The sequence below is a fragment of the Bubalus bubalis genome, chromosome 4 (assembly GCF_019923935.1).
Source record: "Bubalus bubalis isolate 160015118507 breed Murrah chromosome 4, NDDB_SH_1, whole genome shotgun sequence".
Classification (NCBI taxonomy): Eukaryota; Metazoa; Chordata; class Mammalia; order Artiodactyla; family Bovidae; genus Bubalus; species Bubalus bubalis.
The window spans coordinates 95,479,005-95,499,522 of NC_059160.1; the positions used below are offsets into that span (position 1 = coordinate 95,479,005).

General features: G+C 35.9%; 1 protein-coding gene across 6 annotated transcripts in view; it reads left to right on the plus strand.

Annotated features, from left to right (window-relative positions):
- The window catches only part of NR2C1 (nuclear receptor subfamily 2 group C member 1), a 39,713-nt gene extending 22,299 nt beyond the window's left edge, over positions 1-17,414 (plus strand). For 3 of the 6 annotated variants that reach the window (XM_025284330.3, XM_025284331.3, XM_006064474.4), the window contains exons 8-14: positions 1,386-1,579; positions 2,761-2,926; positions 7,062-7,183; positions 9,429-9,568; positions 10,963-11,100; positions 13,125-13,230; positions 15,547-17,414. In XM_025284330.3, coding sequence (XP_025140115.1) covers positions 1,386-1,579; positions 2,761-2,926; positions 7,062-7,183; positions 9,429-9,568; positions 10,963-11,100; positions 13,125-13,230; positions 15,547-15,721 — 1,041 coding nt within the window. In that variant the 3' untranslated portion in view covers positions 15,722-17,414. The remainder of the gene's footprint in view (positions 1-1,385; positions 1,580-2,760; positions 2,927-7,061; positions 7,184-9,428; positions 9,569-10,962; positions 11,101-13,124; positions 13,231-15,546) is intronic. The other 3 variants (XM_044941816.2, XM_025284329.3, XM_044941817.2) reach the window with 3 other exon arrangements.
- Positions 17,415-20,518: the final 3,104 nt, after the last annotated feature.

Sequence of the window (20,518 nt, forward strand, 5' to 3'; positions counted from 1 at the left end):
AGACCGATCTGACTTCCTATCCTGCCTCTACTACTTACTGCGAAAGAGACAATGAGTAATTCTTCTTATCAGTAATAAAGGGACAATGATTGCAATTTCCCAGGGTTGTTGTATGGATTACATAAAATACATACAAAGGTTGCAGTCATGTAAGAAACTCAGTAACTGGTGGATTACTCAGTAAATAATTCTGGGACCATTCTTTAGTTTGGGGAGAGCACAGAAGCTATTTGTCTATGTATTCACTGAAATCAGTTTCACATAAACTAAAGAATTGAAATAGAGAAGTTCAAGGAAATGTGTATCCTCTTAGTAATCATTATCACTAAAAAACCATAAAGGTATAATGAAAAGTTTTAAATATCTATGGACCTGTCAGAAGTCATAGAAGGCAAACTGAAGAGCCTTTCATTTGATTAGGGTGGAATGATTTGCGCATTTATGAAAGAATGACTAATGAGTATATAAAAATATGAATTTAAAATGATACTCAAAATTCACCTTTCGTCATAAGTTGCTTGGGCATTGATTCATTGCTCTAAAATTGATAAATAAAAGGAAGAAAAATCAACCATCTATCTGCTTTTTCTGTACAGATTATATTTCTGGGTAGTCAGAGAGTTGAGCAGATTTTTTCATAAAACAATTGTAGCTATTCATGCATAAAAAATGTACACGTTAACAAAAATAAAAACTGGTGACAAATAGGAAAACATGCAATATATAACAAAAGCCCAGTCTCCTAAATAATGTAGAGGGACTTTCCACCTACAGAATGCTTGATGTTTAACACATTTAACACAGTGGCTAGTAAAACTTGGCATCCTGGAAGTCTGTTCAATAATACACTTTTCTTTTTTTTCTCTATTCTTTAATAAAACATTAATTTTATCCTATGCAACTTTCAAGTTTGCATAATAAGTTTTGGAAATTACAGCAATATCAAAATTTTAATGCTGGAAGATCTTGAAAGCTCATCTAATTTAAAAGCCTTTTATAGGGAAGGCAACTGTTATGGGACTTCCCTGGTAGTCCTGGTTCGATCCCTGGTCAGGGAATTAGATACCACATGCCACAGCTAAGACCTGGGGCAGCAAATACCTTTTTAATAAAAGAAAGCAATTGTTATGTGGATAGATAGCCATTATGTACAGTTTTTAGTTTAACGTAACCTGTGTAAATATTAATATTTCCTAGGAAATGTGCCTGATATTTTTTAATTTGTTCCTCAAGTTTCTAAAAGCTCAGAGCTCTTTGATTTTACCTTCTAGATTTCATGTGTCTTTATATACTTTTCTTTTGGCATTTCACATTCTAGAATTAGATATTTAAGATGGAAACGTTAACTGATACCAATTTGCAGAATTTTAATTTTCTTTTTAAAGGCTGTATCATGTCAGGGAGATTTAAGTACATTGGCCAGTGTGGTTACATCATTAGCAAACCTTGGAAAAACTAAAGATCCTGCTCCAAATAGTAATGAAGTGTCTATGATTGAAAGCTTAAGCAATGGTGATACTTCTTATACCTCTTTGTGTGAATTTCATCAAGAAATGCAGACAAACGGTGATGTTTCAAGGTAAGATTTGTTTTGAGCATGTGTCCCTTTGCCAATTGTCCTTTAGTATCTCTTTAAAAATACTTTTATGTTAAATATTATTTACAGAAGTTTCAAAAACAATTATTTCTATTAAACTTAGAAAATTTAAGTCATAAGTAAACTTTCATTGAAAAATTCTGTTCAATATAAAATGATGTCCAGCAGGTTACATTGTAAATAATGAGCAATAAGTAAATATGATAAGATTAGAAATGTAGTCATAAAATTCAGTTTTGGGTTTTTTTTCCAATAAAGATGATAATTTGGGTCTGATTTTTCAGATGTTTTAGTTGCCAGATTTTATATTCTGTGTATTTAAAGTTTAATATATATCTTACTAGGCAGTCATTTTTCATTTCCTCCACCAATTTTCTGGTGATGAAAATAGGTTTTAAAAATTGGGTTGAGTCCATTATAGTTTTAAGTTTACACTTCAGGAAACTTGTATCAGAATTCTACTTTTCATTCTTTTGCTATTAATACTTAGGATGTAGAAACCAGCTTTTTTACACTATGTTCCTCTTCTAAAATATTGAAGGAACTGCATTTCAGAATCTCACCGAGTACTTTGTTGAACATGAGATTTTAAAGAACTGTAGAAGCCCTCTCACTGAAAAATACAGGGAGCTGTTTTGACTAGTTATTTACTAATATTAATTATTTGCCATCTTAATTTCAGATTCTTATAGTTCAGATGTAGCTGTGTTATCATAAGTTTATTCTCTGCATTTTTAAATAAAATTAAAAACCTAACTTTGTTTTGTGTAGAATAAAGTCAGCTTAAGTTCTTGCTCTTGTTCTTCTAAATAACTTTTGTATGTAAAATAAATGGCCTGATACCTTCTTGTATCAAATATTTAACTTGTAAAAGGAAGCATAAGAATTTTTCTCCCCTTAAATCATGTACTTTTTTAAAAAGACTAATTCTCTGGTAAAATATATTAATAATAAAGTTTTTCATACTATACATTTGAAGTTTAATTTGTTACTTTTGGAGAGTGAGTCAAAGACATCACTGAAATAGAATACTCAGTGATATACCAGAGTTCTATTTTCTAAACAGTTTTTAAGGCCTAAATCTTAATTTCAGAATTTTATATTGAATTCTCATTTTATTGTGGAGATTGGCCAAGCTCACAGCTTCTGATGTCTCCTTATAGGGCATTTGACACTCTTGCAAAAGCTTTGAATCCTGGAGAAAGCACAGCCTGTCAGAGCTCAGGAGAGGGCATGGAAGGAAACGTACACCTAATTGCTGGAGACTCAAGCATAAATTACATCGAAAAAGAGGGGCCACTTCTCAGCGATTCACATGTAGCTTTCAGGGTATTTCTATATATATATACATTTCATAATTTTTATGTTGTGTGACCATTTTAATTGTCCTTTCAGAAATCAAAATATATTTGTTGTGCTTTTAAACTCAGAGATACCCCGAATAGGATTCGAACCACCAGCTAAAACATAAAATAACAGCTCACTAAAACATCCTGTTTATATAGTACTCACAATATCAATTAATGTGTTTAAGATTATAAAAGTTAGCTTTTAGGACATTTGGACATGATTTGTTTTGTTTAGACACTGTTAGACATAGTTGGTTGAGGGGGGTGTTCTTAAGTATTGGTGTTCATCATGTGTGGAATCCACTGGTTTTATTCAATGCCTAGCTACTACTGCTTTAGTGTAAATCAGTATCTAAGACCCAGATTTTCTGCTTTTACCAAGTTAACTACAAAGAACAGAATTAATTATATAATGCCTCAGTTAGCTAGCTCTCAGCCTCATTTTAAGAAGGTTAAAATTATTTAATTTTTGGTTTTTAACTTTTTACACTTTAACCATTTGGAGAAGGTACATCTGTAATTTCTTTTTTGCTTCCTTAAATATATTTATGATGGAAACAATACATGTAGAATACTAGAAACAATACATGTAGAATATTAGAAAATAACATCTGGCATTTGATTTGTCATTCAGATAATATTCGAACTACAGCTATAGAGAGGCTGACCAATGAGACATTGAGACCCTTCATTAAAACTTTGCTGTTTTGATCCCTCTGTTTATCTTTGCTCCTCCCACCCTGAGGACTGTTAGCAAATCATATGCAAGTGATTGAAAGTGCTTAAGAACTCTTAGTTAGCAGTGCACAGCATAGCAGTCCTGGACTACCTGAGGGTAGTTGCTCATAACTTTACTGGTGATTATAAATTTCCATGGGTTTCTTATGAAAATATATACAGTTATCAAATAGATATGTGTGCTACTGGCAGAAATAATGAACACAAAATAAATCTAACCCTGGCCAGGGACTTCCCTGGTGGTCCAGTGGTTAAGACTCTGAGCTTCCACTACAGGTCGGTCACGTGGGTTCCATCCCTTCCAGGAACTAAGATCCCACATGCTGTGTGGTGCAGCCAAAAAAAAAATCTAACACTGATCAAAGCTGCATATGATAAAATTTATTCCTACAAAATTTGGCTTAGTAGAAATGACTCAGAGAAAAGTCACATTTAAATAATTGTGGCTGTAATTTGATATAGTCCACAAATGTATCAGGGAAACTAGTCTTTATGGAACATTTTACCAAAGTTAATTTACATGAAAAAATCAGAAATGCTTTATTTGTACTTTACAAGAAAAAATTTTATGGGGGCTATAGGAATAGGCAGTGAGAATAATCAGTTTCATCCATCAAAAATTTGTTTTGGACAGATGAATTGGGGAAATTAAAACATTTTTCTTTCTAGAATTGGCCTTGATATAATGTTGGAGGTTTATCTTGGCTTTAAGAAAATTATGTATGTAAAACAGATAAATTCTAAGCCGTTTTTTCCCTATAATACAATGTGGCAGTCTTTTGAGTAACAGGTTCCTAGTGTATATTGCAAGTGGTTTCAATTTTACGGTTAGAGCAACAGGGTTTTCAGCATTGCCACCACTATTGTGTAAATCAGGGTGCATCTGTATCTTTTAGCCCCAATATCCAGTTTTTACATATTGTAAGTATTTCATTTGTTTTAGAATGATTTTAAACTAATTAGCAAAGGGTAATCTTGTTTTTGCACCCTAATCCTACCCTTAAAACTAGTAATCTTTGGTAATTACTTTCAGGGATTTTTTTTTTTCCCTACTCACGATAGGCAGTACGGAAGTGTGTGGTAGTTTCCAGTTTGTTTTTTATATACTTATGTGTGGAAACAGTTGAATCCTAACAATTAAATTTATGATGCTTAATATCTACTTATTATAATTCTCTTAAGGAATGATATTTTAATTTATTGCTGCAGTAAACATTTCTCAAACATTTTAAAAATTATCTTTTCACATGTGAAATTTCAGCTGTTGATTGTCCTGTTTTATTACTTGACACCGTTTTGTAAATAGACAAACCACTTATGGCTAACACTGAACAAAGGAAATTAATATTTTTTGCATTTTTACCTAACATTTCCAGAGAACTTTGGTATCATTTCGATGAAAAGCTTTGATCTGTTTGGCATCATAGATACCTTTGAGAATCTGTTAAAAGCTGTATATTCACTCCCCAGAAAAATGCACATGTGCATTTTCATCTGTCCCCCAGCAGAGGTAGCTACTGTTAAATGTGTGGTGTATCTCCTCCTATCTTATATACAATACACATAAATTGTGTATCTATATACATACATTCTTTTTAACATATATTGGCTCATCAATATTATTCTGCTATTTTTTTCTGCTTAGATGTCTGAAATGTTTCTTCTATGCTATCTCAGTTTATGTTACTAATTTTAATGCCTGCTAAGTAGGCATGGATTATTCTTTTCCTTAGTGATAGAAATTTGGGTTATAGCCAGCATTTAATTTAGTTTTTCTGTTAAGAGCGGTACTGAAATGGACATCCTTATATATGCTTTTTTGTGCATATTTGCAAGTATCCTTTTGAAATAGAGATTTAGAAATGGCATTGTTAGGTCATAGGATAAACTCAGTTTTAAAATGCTGATAGATAGAGCCAGTTTGCCCTTCATTTGACTGGTACTCAGTTGCCTGGTGGCTCAGCTGGTAGAGAATCAGCCTGCAATGCAGGAGACCTGGGTTCCATCCCTGGGTTGGGAAGATCTCCTGGAGAAGGGAAAGGCTACCCACTCCAGTATTCTGGCCTAGAGAATTCCGTGGACTGTATAGTCCATGGAGTCGCAAAGGGTCGGACACAACTGAGCAACTTTCACCTCACTTCAGTTGTATGTATTTGTTTCCCTATATCATCACCTATGCTTGGTATTACTGATCATTTTAATAATTTTAAAATAGAAGTATAGAAGTTTCTTATGAATGAAATTACATTTCAGTTGAGTTCAGTCACTCAGTCGTGTCCAACTCCTTGCAACCCCATGAGTTGTAGCACGCCAGGCCTCCCTGTCCATCACCAACTCCCAGAGTTCACTCAAACTCATGTCCATTGAGTCGGTGATGCCATCCAGCCATCTCATCCTCTGTCGTCCCCTTCTCCTCCTGCCCCCAATCCCACCCAGCATCAGGGTCTTTTCCAATGAGTCAGCTCTTTGCATGAGGTGGCCAAAGTATTGGAGTTTCAGCTTTAGCATCAGTCCTTCCAAAGAACACCCAGGACTGATCTCCTTTAGGATGCACTGGTTGGGTCTCCTTGCAGTCCAAGGGACTCTCAAGAGTCTTCTCCAACATCACAGTTCAAAAGCATCAATTCTTAATTTATAGCAATAAAAGATCTCTTTAACAAGATTTTCAAAAATGCTTTGATAAGTATTCTGATGTAGGATCTTTATTTCCAACAGTGGTCACACATTACCTAAGGTCAGCCTGTGACTGTTATGGCCACAGACACATTTTATTTTTCCTATAGATTAGATGGTGAGATTTTACGTAGAAGCTGCTTTTTGAAAAATTGAAAAAGCAAGCAGTTCTGAGCCCGAATTCCAAATGTCTTCAATGTGTTGAATTCAGCCATGCCCGTTATCTGGGAATGTGCACTCTACAAATGCCATCAGCAGGCTCACTTCACTCCTTACTCTCCTATAAGCATTTGAATTTGTTATCCCCATAGCCTAAATGAAAGGAACATTTAACATAAAGGATTGCTTCTTGAATTAAATTTTCTGTATACATACTGTTAATGAAGAGGAAAGGAAACATTTACTGTTGATATGAAGACAGAAAGTAACTTTTAAAAATACACCAAGATACTGTTGTGGTTGGTATTTGTTAAGTGGAATTCTGCTTTATCTGAATATTGCTTTATTAGAAACTCTGGTCTTTTCATTTATTCTAAATCCTGTTTTTAGCTGTAACATCCAGTGACTTGGATTATATCAAGATTTGCCTTTTTAGCTAATATGTTAGATAGTTACTTGACATGTTGACAGTTAAGTTTTTCAAAGAAGTGCTCATTTAGAAGTGTCTGATGTGAGATAATTGACCTCATCCCTGTCCACACTAGCTCACCATGCCATCTCCTATGCCTGAGTACCTGAATGTGCACTACATTGGGGAGTCTGCCTCCAGGCTGCTGTTCTTATCAATGCACTGGGCACTTTCAATTCCTTCCTTCCAGGCTCTAGGGTAAGTGTCCTGAAGTTCTTGAATATTAAGTGTGATTTTGTAGCACAGATGTACATGAGGCAAGAGCTTTTATTTTGGGAGAATTTGATTAAATGGGGCAAACTGATACAGCATTATAACTTGAAATTTTATATGAAGAATCATAGTGGGTGGTATTTACTGTATATTATTTTATATGGAAGACTATCCATATTTCATAATTTGATGGAGTTAACAGTTTGAATGAAGTCAGTGCACTGGAGCCAGCATTTGTAATAGGCTGTCTTTGATTGGCTTAAATGAGGGAGGCTCTAGATGACTTGGGGTATTGTTTCTCCCTACCACCACCGTTTCAGTGTCATCTCCGGCTTGTTAATAAGGATCCGAAACTTGCATACACTGAATATGTCTGAAAATAGAAGTAACTTTTTTTTAATCATGTGGTTGGTTGCCCTCTAAAAAGGTAAGAAAATATAAATTAGCCCATAGTACCACTATGATGAGTTAGAAGTTTGGTTGTATCACTGAAGAGCATGTCTGTATTCTGTTTAGATTAGGTGGTAATGGAAAATGGTCTATTATGAGAAATCCAAGCTTTGTTTAAAGTTTGCCAGATTTCTTCATATTGTTTTAAAGTAAATGGTTTGAAGAAGCAAAGAGACCATGAAGAAAGTTAAGCCCATAGTTAGAAAAGTATTGGTCAAGTTGTAGGACCTTATTGTACAACAATGCCAATGTTATTTTCTAACTAAGAGGTATAACACAGGCCATCAAAAACTGACTTTTTAAAATCTATTTGCTCTGTTCTTTGTTTGTGTGCTTTGTTCACTGGTTGATTACCTTTGACTTTCCTGTATAAAACTTTAGACTCAGAGTTTTCATTCCAGTCCCTAAGAAAGGAAATACCAAAGAATGCTCAAACTACTGCACAATTGCACTCATCTCACACGCTAGTAAAGTAATACTCAAAATTCTCCAGGCCAGGCATCAGCAGTATGAACCGTGAACTTCCAGATGTCTGAGCTGGTTTTAGAAAAGGCAGAGGAACCAGAGATCAAATTGCCAACATCTGTTGGATCATAGAAAAAGCAAGAGAATTCCAGAAAACATCTACTTCTGCTCCCTTCACTACACGAAAGCCTTTGACTGCATGGATCACGACAAACTGTGGAAAATTCTGAAAGAGATGGAAATACCAGACCACCTGACCTGCCTCTTGAGAAACCTGTATGCAGGTCAGGAAGCAACAATTAGAACTGAACATGGAACAACAGACTGGTTCCAAATAGGAAAAGGAGTACGTCAAGGCTGTATATTGTCACCCTGCTTATTTAACTCCTATGCAGAGTACATCATGAGAAACACTGAGCTGGAGGAAGCACAAGCTGGAATCAAGAATGCCTGGAGACATATCAATAATCTCAGATATGCAAATGACACCACACTTATGGCAGAAAGTGAAGAGGAACTCAAAAGCCTCTTGATGAAAGTGAAAGAGGAGAGTGAAAAAGTTGGCTTAAAGCTCAACATTCAGAAAACTAAGATCATGGCATCTGGTCCCATCACTTCATGGCAAATAGATGGGGAAACAGTGGCTGACTTTGTGTTTGTGGGCTCCAAAATCACTGCAGATGGTGACTGCAGCCATGAAATTAAAAGACGCTTACTCCTTGGAAGGAAAGTTGTGACCAACCTAGACAGCATATTAAAAAGCAGAGACATTACTTTGCCAACAAAGGTCCGTCTAGTCAAGGCTATGGTTTTTCCAGTAGTCATGTATGGATGTAAGAGTTGGACTGTGAAGAAAGCTGAGCGCCGAAGAATTAATGCTTTTGAACTGTGGTGTTGGAGAAGACTCCTGAGAGTCCCTTGGACTGCAAGGAGATCTAACCAGTCCATTCTAAAGGAGATCAGTCCTGGGTGTTCATTGGAAGGATTGATGTTGAAGCTGAAACTCCAATACTTTGGCCACCTGATGCGAAGAGCTGACTCATTGGAAAAGACCCTGATGCTGGGAAAGATTGAGGGCAGGAGGAGAAGGAGACGACAGAGGATGAGATGGTTGGATGGCATCACCGACTCAATGGACATGAGTTTGGGTAGGCTCCGGGAGTTGGTGATGGACAGGGAGGCCTGGCGTGCTGTGGTTCATGGGGTCGCAAAAAGTCCAATGCGACTGAACTGAATTGAACGTTGTATTTTCAAATATATGAGTCAGTTATAAGGTTTCATAAAACATATTTGATATTTGTTTTTGTTTTTGTAGGCAAGAAAACAGCATATCATTGGTGAAAGCTTATTGGAATGAACTGTTTACTCTTGGTCTTGCCCAGTGCTGGCAAGTGATGAATGTCGCAACTATATTAGCAACATTTGTCAACTGTCTTCACAGTAGCCTTCAACAAGGTAAAGGCTTATTTTTCCTTTTCTAGGATATAAGAGGAGACATCGGTTTTATAGTATTACGTTTAAAGTTAAGTATCAAAAGATAAATACCAATATCCTTTTTACCTTATATAATTTTTACATTTTGATAAAATTCATTAATCACCCAAAATAGTTTTAAATGAGAGTACAACAAAACTGAAACAAATGTATTTAAGTGCTATTTCTGATCAGGCCTCATGAATTTTTACACTTCAACATACATACCAAAGAATCCAGGGTACGCTTATATAGAGGTAATCAACTATTTATAAATGTATAGTTACCAACTTTAAAGTGCTTTTCTTCATTGTAGCCTTTTGAATCCCAAGGTAGGCTAAACATTTTTTTTTTTAATCAATTCATCAGTATGTATCCTTTCACTTAGACACTACTAAAGAGTCACAAAACAATCCTAATTATCTTTTTCCTTTTCCTGATTACAACTCCCATTCGCTTGAGGAGACAGGTGGGCAAGCACTGATTTATAAATGTTTTGTTTCAGAATGACTTGTGACTGTCCAAGAAGATGCCCCTTCATGAAATGGGAAGAACTATTTTTTTTTAGTTCAAGAAAAAATTATAGACGGAGAATTACATTTATTTCCTTTGCATATGCCACTTCCCGTTGTTGTACATTTTTCTTGAACTATCTGCTTCCCCTCCATTTAATGGCAAAGAATAACCTCATCAATAAGATTATTGATTATTAAGATCTCATCAATAGTAGATATACCAGAAGTCAGTACTACATAAACAATAAATTTTAAGTTAGAACATACCATTTTACTCAACTTTTCTTTGGTCTTAATGGGGTTTTTCTTTGTTGTTGTAGTAGTGTTGGTAACTTAAATATCTAGATGATTTTGCTTATTTTTCATTTTGCTTATTTTATTGATATAAACTTAAATCCTATTATCAAAATTTGAGTCTTTTGTAGTTAATCTTTATAGCTTATCTTCTCAAAGATGTATCTTGGAAGGAAACATTACCTTTAGGGCTTTTTATATTAACAGCCTATTCTTTTTTTATTTTCTTGAATGAACAGTGTCTGAAGATCATTAATTAGTTTCATTTGAAGTTGGCAGGGAGGGACTTCCCTGGTGGTGCAGTGGCTAAGACTCTGTGCTCCCAGTCTAGGGGGCCTGGGTTCCATCCCTGGTTCAGGAACTAGATCCCACATGCTGCAACTAAGACCCAGCACAGCTAAATAAATAAATAAAACATTAAACTTGCAGATATATTGAATTTTTAACATTTGATAAATTGATTATATTCAAAGCTGGAAATTAGTGAGGGTGAAATATGTTGGATAAAAATAGTCATGCATTTTTGCTGAACACTAGAAGATTTTGTTTCTTTGTTTTTAATTAAAGATAAAATATCAGCAGAAAGAAGGAAATTATTGATGGAACACATCTTCAAACTACAAGAGTTTTGTAACAGCATGGTAAAACTCTGCATTGATGGATATGAATATGCCTACCTGAAGGCAATAGTACTCTTCAGTCCAGGTATATAAACATTTACTTCTTATTCAAAATACAGTGTTTGAGGATGTGGAGAAATTACAACCCTCACACATTTGCCATTGGGAATGTACATTGATGTGGAAACAACTGAAGTGTCCATCAAACGAATAAACAAAATGTAATGTATATATAAATGGAATATCATTCAGCCATAAAAAGTAACGAAATTCTAATACATGCCACCATGGATAAACCTTGAAAACAGTATGCAAGTGACAGAAACCAATCACAAAAAAAACCACATATTAAATATTTCCGTGTATCTGCATTGTCTAGAATAGGCAAATCTATAGAGAGATTTGTGGCTTCCTTGGCATAAGGAGAGGAGACACTGGAGAGTGACTACTAATGGGTGTTTCTTTTGGGGCCAACGAAGATGTTCTAAAATTAGGTTGTGGGGACAGCTGCACAACTCTGAATATACTAAAAAACGATTGAATTGTACACTTCAAATCTGTGAAATTGTTGGATGTTAGGGCATGAAAAGGAAAATTGAAGAAATCAGTGAAATGACATAGACTTTTAGTCCTGTTCAGCACTTGAATGTTTAGGTATATTTTGCTCGGCATCATTAAAAGGCAAAAAGAGAGATGAAGATTGCTTTGTTAATGGGTTAAATTTCCAAACATCTTATGCTGCTGCTAAGTCACTTCAGTCATGTCTGACTGTGGGACCCCATAGACGGCAGCCCACCAGGCTCCCCCAACCCTGAGATTCTCCAGGCAAGAACACTGGAGTGGGTTGCCATTTCCTTCTCCGAGTTCCCAATAAATAGAAAAATGGGTCTCTTGTCTTTCTACCAATTACTAGTTTTTACATATAGTAAAATGACGGTAAAGCTCAACAATCAATTTCAGAGTAAGAAAAATTGCCTATTTTCTTAGGCTCTGTATTCTTCATTTTGGTATATGTTTTTCTGTTACTGTGTATCATAATAAAATTATCTGAGGAACTCTGCTTCTTACTACCTTCAGTGATATCAGTAAGATAATTAAAGCTATTTTGTACTATTCTTCTGATGTTTTAGCTAAATTAATAACATGTATCGCAATTTTTATCACAACCAATTTGCCACTTTAATTTTCCTTAAAATTGAAAGACCATAGATTTGACAGCAGAATTATAATGTACTTTTGTTTTATTAAATATTCCCTCTATTTCTGTTTGCTACTTTTCTTATTCTCCTTAGTCAGGATACCACTTTCCATTTTTTAGGCATAAGTTGCATGAAATTCTTTTAACATTTCCATTTCAGTGAAATATTTATATAGGTTATTTCATGTTGCTGTATTATTTTTCTGATAGAGATGATGTTCAGAGTTTATAATTTCCTAAGTATCTTTTTATCCTAACAATGGTGAAAGGAAGATTTTCTTATTAAAAAAATATAGAATATAGCATACATGAGGGTGGGTGACATGGGTGAAGGAGAATCATGAGAGACAAACTTGCAGTTATAATCAGGTCACAGTGATGAAATTTATAACATGGTGACAGTAGTCACCATTGTATTGTAAACGTGAAAGTTCCTAGAAAATAAACCTTGAAAGTTCTCATTGTAAGAAAAACTTTTGTAGCTTTGAATGGTGACAGATGATAACTAGACTTACTGTGGTGATCATTTCACAGTGCATATGAATGTCACTTCATTTTGTTGTGTACCTTAAACAGATACAATGTTGTATGTTAATTATACTTAAGTTAAAATATGTATTATTATTTTAATGAAAAAAATTTTAAAGAATATATTTTGAAAATGGGGGCTTCCCTCATAGATATTAGATGTTAGAATACATATATCAGATGAAATAGTTTTAAGGGTTTAAGTACAGTGCCTGGTATTTAGTGGGTGGGTTACTAAAATAGTATTTGTGGAATGAAAGAGCCACACATATATGATCGGGCTTCCTTCTGAACTGTTTTTTATCACCTCTTCCATCTCCACTTGGTATCTCAGTAAATGAGTATTCAGAACTAAGGTAACAATATATTCTTTAATGTTTCAGATCATCCAGGCCTAGAAAACATGGAACAGATTGAGAAATTTCAGGAAAAGGCTTATGTTGAATTCCAAGATTATATAACCAAAACATATCCAGATGACACCTACAGGTATCTAGAAGTTAAATACTATTTAATTAAATTCATCTTAAAAATTTTTGTGTATTTGTTTCCTTATTCTCCATTCCAAATGTAATTAAATTTATTCAGCTTTGGCCTTTCAAGTAGTTAATGCATTGTTGCAAGCACTTTATATGTACTGTTTTATATGAGGCTTCAGCACAGAAAGGTTAAGTAACCTGCTCAAAGTCACACAATAAACAGCAGAGCCAGGTAGTTTGACTCTCACACCCAAGCTCTTAACTTGCTTCAGATGGAATAATGGATAGAATTAGAAAAGCAGATGAAAAGTGCATGAATTAAAAAAATAGCTTATTTTATAATTAATTTTGAAATTTGGCCTATGGCATTTATAGCAAGGTGTTTCTTAACAGTGTCCTTTAATAAAATGAACTCAGTTTTTGAGTGATTAAGCATTTGGCTGTCAAAGCAAGAGCACCTGGGTTTAATGCCTAACCCTGCTACTTACTAGCTGTAAGACCTTATAGAAGTTAATAGAAGTTATTTAACTTCTATTTCAATTTCTTTACTGTAAAATGGAGATAATAGTACCCACATTTTATAATTAGTATAAGGATTAAATCAGTTAATATATTCAAAGAGCTTGGTAGAGCAGTGCCTGTTACATAGTAAGGGCTATGTAAATTTATTTACTAATATTATTAACATACTTCAAACTAGTAAAAGAATATGTTACATATAATAACTTTTTACATATATTAGATAATAGGCTTATAAGGCAGTTCCATCATGAAAATAGCTGTAGTTTATCTAACATCTAAACAGTTTTCCTACCTTACTTCCTACCAGTTCTGTGAATACAGCTCAGCTGGTGAGAACAAACAGGAAATGAGGTATTTGAGCAGTATAGTACATGAACACAGAAAGATCACTTAATTCTGGGTCTGCTGGTTTCACTTGTTCTCAAGTGCTCCAGTGTTCTCAAGAGTGTAAGGCCTTAGCATAGAGGAAGGACAGATAATGCCACAAACGTTTTGGAAAGGTAGTTCTTTGGGTGATAGTTTTGTTATGATTTTTTTTTTTTTTCAGTTTTTTAAAGTTTCAAAAGTTTTATACCTTATATAAATTAATGGGCTTTCCCTGATGGCTGAAAAGGTAGAGTCTGCCTGCAATGCTGGAGACCAGGGTTTGATCCCTGGGTCAAGAAGATACCCTGGAGAAGGGCGTGGCAACCCATTTTAGTATTCTTGTCCGGAGAATTCCATGGACAGAGGAGGCTGACAGGCTACAGTCCATGGGGTCGCAGAGTCGGACACAACAGAGCAACTAGCACACACACATACAAATCAATAGAGTATTTAGAATTTTCCTCGTTTTGACTGTACGCCTTCTTGCTGACCTCTGTTGCATTAGGTTCCAGGTTCTTTGACCTCTGGAACTCTTTCTTAGTTTCTTATATCCATAGTTAGTTTAATTAATTATCTTTGGATAGCAGTTTTCAACTTAAGATGTACTTTCACACAAGACATTGTCCCACCTCACTAGCACAGAAACTGGTAGGGATCCTTTTGTTGATTGTCACAACATTGTGAAAGAGACAGGGCGAGTAGTGGCTTCCACCCATTCACATAGCTAGGAAGTAGTTGAATCAGGATTTGAACTTAATGGTTTTGATTCTGTAATCTGTGCTCTTCCCATTAATAACAGCTATTGCCTATTTGGGGCTTCCCTAGTGGCTCAGCTGGTAAAGAATCTGCCTGCAATACAGGAGACCTAGGTTCGATCCCTGGGTTGGGAAGATTACCTGGAGAGGGGAACAGCTACCCACTCCAGTATTCTGGCCTGGAGAATTCCGTGGACTACATCCATGGGGTCACAAAGAGTCAGGCATGACTGAGCGACTTTTCACTTCACTTCACTTCACTTCATTGCCTATTTTACTATTCCCAATACATTTTGCAAAGCAAAACCGAAAAAACTATCGTTGAGCCTCATGTATCCTGATGACACAAAACATTGCTATTATAACCTTGAAAGAGTTCCTAAGCCATTAAACTTATAACTCGATCCATGGTTTAAAACTTTGTTCCATGGTTCATACAACCAACTAGAGGTAGCACAGCATAGCAGTTAAGAGCAAGGCTTTCCAAAGAAGTCTGTCAGACATCATATATATCTAGGTGATTGTCATATAGTTTAAGGCTTGAGAATACTAAATGTTTAAGTGTTGAAAACTGTTGGTAATCTTTGTTTATGGCATTGGTATTCATGCAGAAATTACGAATATCTTTCTACTGAGTTACTCTTTGATTCACAACCTTGTTCACCTTCCTTTTCTCTTTTGAGGTTGTCTAGACTACTACTTCGATTGCCAGCTTTGAGATTGATGAACGCTACCATCACCGAAGAACTGTTTTTCAAAGGTCTCATCGGCAATGTTCGAATTGACAGTGTCATCCCACATATTTTAAAAATGGAACCTGCAGATTATAACTCACAAATAATTGGTCACAGCATTTGAAAGCTGAGATCTCAATTTAAAGTGATTGTTCTTTCCCAGAACACAAGAAGATACCAAATCGAACTCACTGATTCCAGGGCATCTGGAAATTTTTACTTTAAAAGAGAAACCAAAAACCAAGATATTTTGATTTTACTTCCTTAAGAAGAATGTTTGAAGTGACTGAGCAGGTAGCAGGAATTAGAATTTCCTTTCCTGTCTTATTTAAGTGAATAAAAAATATTATCATTTTATTCTTGGTTAAGATGACACCTAAAGCTGTCACCTCTTGACTAAGATTTCTCCTTTTATTTTATAAAACAAATAAATAAGTCTCTCTTTTTTCCCCCCAGAATTGTGTTCTATTCATGTTTACTTTCATTATGAACCAGTATAAACACTTAATCAATCGCTAAGAAGGATCTTGCATTTTATGCTTCTAAAATATAATCTGTTTTAATTACCTGTCTAAAGAAGATTATTTTATGCTCAGTGATATAATGATAACACTGGGACTATAGGAGATAATAATTGAATATAAATATTTTTTTTTTTTTTGTAAATATCATGGCACCATTAGCATTTATCACCCTCATTGCTGGCGATGAGACATAGGTTATTTGTGAACTTAAGAGCTGATATCTTTAGTGTTGTGTATTATTAGTTACAAGCACTTTTTATTTATGTATGTAGCAGAAAATTGTTTTTGAGAATAAGATAGGGTTCATGTTTTAATATTTTTGGTTTACTGTGTTGTAAAAGTAATAGAAACTGATTGAGCGCCCCAAGTTTCAGTATTTCACAGTAGATATTTAAATTGTTGTTGTTTATTCCACAGAAAGCATCTGTCATCTCTCCCTCTTTTCTGACCTGCATTTAGTTTCCAGACCCTTCCATGGGATTTAGCCAGTTTCTTTTAGGTCACTGCAAATACCTCCTTTGTGAAAGTGGATTTATCATAGCCAGTCTGTGTTTCCAAAGTGAGTTAGACAGTTATTTAAAAGCAATTGATAATTTTTTGAGACTTCAGTTGTTTAATACATGGAGGAATGTGCACTGATTTTTCACTCTAAAGGGGAAAAGGCTGTTTTAACAACAGTATGAGCATCATCCTGAAGCACTGCCTTGTATACCACAATGGAAACAGTTTAGATTCCTTGAATGTCTTCCACAGTGATGTTTTCTTTAGCAGAACATGATACTGTTAAGTATTTCTTTGCTATAACTTCGTGAGAAATTACTTTGTTATCTCTATTTGTTGATTTTTTTAAAAATAAGGATATTTTATTGCACTCGAACATTTTTTACAAAGATTTTGCAATAGAAGAGAAGCAGAATTTGGGGGAAGAGTATGGATTTTACTAATTGCTGCTTTATAGTAAATCAGAAGTTTTAAAGTGTCAATTTACAGTCTTTACCAACTTAAGGGAAACTTTTTTTCCCTATTTAAAATGTGATTTTTGTCAATGGGATTTTTTCTCTATAATGACAGCTGGGTAAACTACATTTAGTACAGAATAGTCAAATGGAAAAATCAGTAGGTTTATACCTTTATAAACCCACTGAAGAAAGCCAAGGATTTGAGAAATTCTTTGAAGTAATGTACTAATGGTTAATTAAGATACATGTTTGAAGTATTTTTCCTGATTACATTTACAGTTGTATTTGGAAGTGTTTTTTAAAAACTACATTAAAATGTGGCCTGCATTACAAATTTGTTTTCTGCCAATACATTTGATTTCAGAGTCCTGTTTGTTCATTGGTCATCCTTCTGTTTGTTCCATTGTTAAGAAATCTCTAGTAAGATTTATGAAAGTACTTTCAGGAAGAAAAAGCATGGAAAACATTTCCATATCCCAATATTTTAGGATGATTTACAGTTCAGTTTGAAGACTTGCAACTAAATATTACACACTGACCGTTTATTTTCTTTCTCTCCTGAAATCTCAGTAAAGTGTAAACACACAATGACAGATGAAACAGGAGGGAAGAAATCAAAGGATAAGAGAGTTGAATAAATTTTAGGGAAAGAAAATGCTGGTAGAGAAAGAGCCAAAACCAAGGGAATGGTCATCTGAATGCCTGCAAAAGGTGGTACATTGAGAAAGGAGCCAGTATGCGTTGCAGTGTCCAAGAATGCTGTCTAGTGCCCGGAGGAACCAGGTGCTCATTTTCAGAGGTGGTACTTGGAGCATTAACAAGAGGATTGATTGCATATCTGTCTACAGAATCATTGAACTGCCTTTCTCTACGTTTATTGAAGTCAGGTGACCCCTTTCTTTTTCTTGTATATTTTTGTCTTGTTTTTGGCTGCGCTGCACAGCATGTGAGATCTTAGTTCTCCAACTGGAGATCAAACCCATGCCCCCTGCACTGGAAACTTGGAATCTTAACTGCTGGACCACCAGGGAAGTCCCCAGTGACCACTTTCTATCCTTCAGCCTGTTTGAACAAGAAGCCAGAGATGAATAATCTTGAGACACTAAACCAGAAGATCACAGGATTTATAGGATACCAGGGATAACAGACGGAGAAGGCAGTGGCACCCCACTCCAGTACTCTTGCCTGGAAAATCCCATGGACGGAGGAGCCTGGTAGGCTGCAGTCCATGGGGTCACTAGGAGTCGGACACGATTGAGCGACTTCACTTTCACTTTTCACTTTCATGCACTGGAGAAGGAAATGGCAACCCACTCCAGTGTTCTTGCCTGGAGAATCCCAGGGACAGCGGAGCCTGGTGGGCTGTCGTCTCTGGGGTCACACAGAGTCGGACACGACTGAAGTGACTTAGAAGCAGCAGCAGCAGGGATAACAGAAGGCTTGGATTAGGTATAATCTTGAAGATATGGATTAAGTGAAAATCTGTTGAATATGGGCTCCCTAAGCATGTTCCCAGAATGCTGACCACTGGGTATAGGCTTCTATGCCAGGATTTTTTTTCTTTGGGAAAAACTAATTTGTCTGGAAAAAAGATCTCTAGACACTCAACTTTTGGTTGTCCCTGATAAGAAGACTGCCTACCATTTTATCACTCTTCAGTGAATCCCAGTATTTCCAAGTCATATATGTATACATAGGGTTCCCATTCAGCTCTCTAACATCTACTGTTAAATATGAACATAGAGTCAGGATCATCAGATATTTGAGGAAAATTGCTAATACATAAGAGATCAGCTATAATCTGATGGTGGGGGCAGATAACAATGCAGTGATCAGAAAAGTACCCCACCTTCAAATATAATTAATATTTTGAAAGAAAGTAGGTGTATTCATTAAATGAAAATAGGATGCTTTGAAAAGGAAAATTTAAAGGAAGAAACTGCCCCTGGAAATTTAAACTAATAGCCAAAACAATTCAGAGTTGCAAGATAAAGTTGTTGAGGAAAGGTTTCAAGGTTTCAACAACCTTCAAAGTACAATTCACCCTTGAATAACATGGGTGTTAGGGGCACCAACCGCCTGCAGCTCCTGTAGTACTGTAGTGTGTATGTATTTTTAAAGTCTGCACGTAAATAGACCCACATAGTTCAAACCCATGATTTTAAGGGTCACCTCTATAACCAAGAGACAGAGAAATAGAAAATGAGAAAAGAGAACAGGACGTCTAACATTTTAATAGTAAGGACTTAAGAGAAAACAAAAGACGAGGTAAGAAAATTATTTGATACAAGAAAAGTTCCACAGAAGGACATGTGCTTCTCAGGTTGAATGATTGACCTGTTAAATGAAAAAGATCCATACCATCTTGAAATGAGAACAGCATAATCAAAGAAGATAGTGTATTACTGCTTCTAACAGTATTGTGGAATAGATAACTCTGAAGGCCTTTGATCTATTGCTGGACTTGCAAGAAATATGGCATGAGTTCTCAAAGCAGGCTAAAGTTGTCCCAGGTCATGAACCCTCCCTATCCTGCAGAATCAAAACTCGGGAAAACATTAATTTACATCAGAGTTTTGCACACTTTTCTGTAAAGGGCCAAAGCATCAGTGTTTTTTACTTTGAGGACCTTACCATGTCTGAATCAACTACTCTGCTGTTGTTCAAAAGCAGCTGTAGAGTGTACATAAGGGAATGGGCATGGCAGTGGTCCAGTAAAACATTTAAAAAACGGAGTGAACTGGACTTAGCCTTTTGTGTGTAGTTTGCTGACCTCTAATTTAGAACCTCAATTTGTCACACATTAAGCTCAACCAAATATGAGCTCACAAAATTACCAAAGTTAGAAGGAAATTTGAATGAGTCAGCAATAAGCAATACATATAGATCCTAAAAAATACATATTGAAATTATCCTATCTGTAGTGATTCAAAGTGTACATAACAAGTTTTAAGAAGAAAAAAATGGAATCGTAAAGGTTGTGGGTATTGTGGTTCAACCAGTATCCTTTTGGGCATCTACTGTGTGCTGTGGTTGTAGGCACTTCTGAGTCCCCAGCACTTCTGGCTCGGTGACCTCCCTTGGCGACCAACACCACCAGCCACCGACTCACCTGAGCCAACACCTAGGGCAGCTCTTCCATCTTCCCACCCCCATCGAGTTCAACAGTAACCCCTGAAGCTTCGGCTTCCAGAGTTGGTCGCAGATGCCTTCGCCTCTGTGTGTGTGCCTCTGCCCCCGGCAGCCTTCTCCAGCAGCACCACTGAACCTTCTGAAGCACATCTGTCTGCACCCGTCCATTCCCTTCTTACAACCCTTCCATGGACCCGCTTGCCAACTGGACACGTCCCAGCTGCCTCCCGTGGTCTCTGGAGCCCTGAGGGGTGTGCCTGACTCAGGCCCAGTTCTTCAGCCTTCTCCCTGTGTGTCTGTGGGACA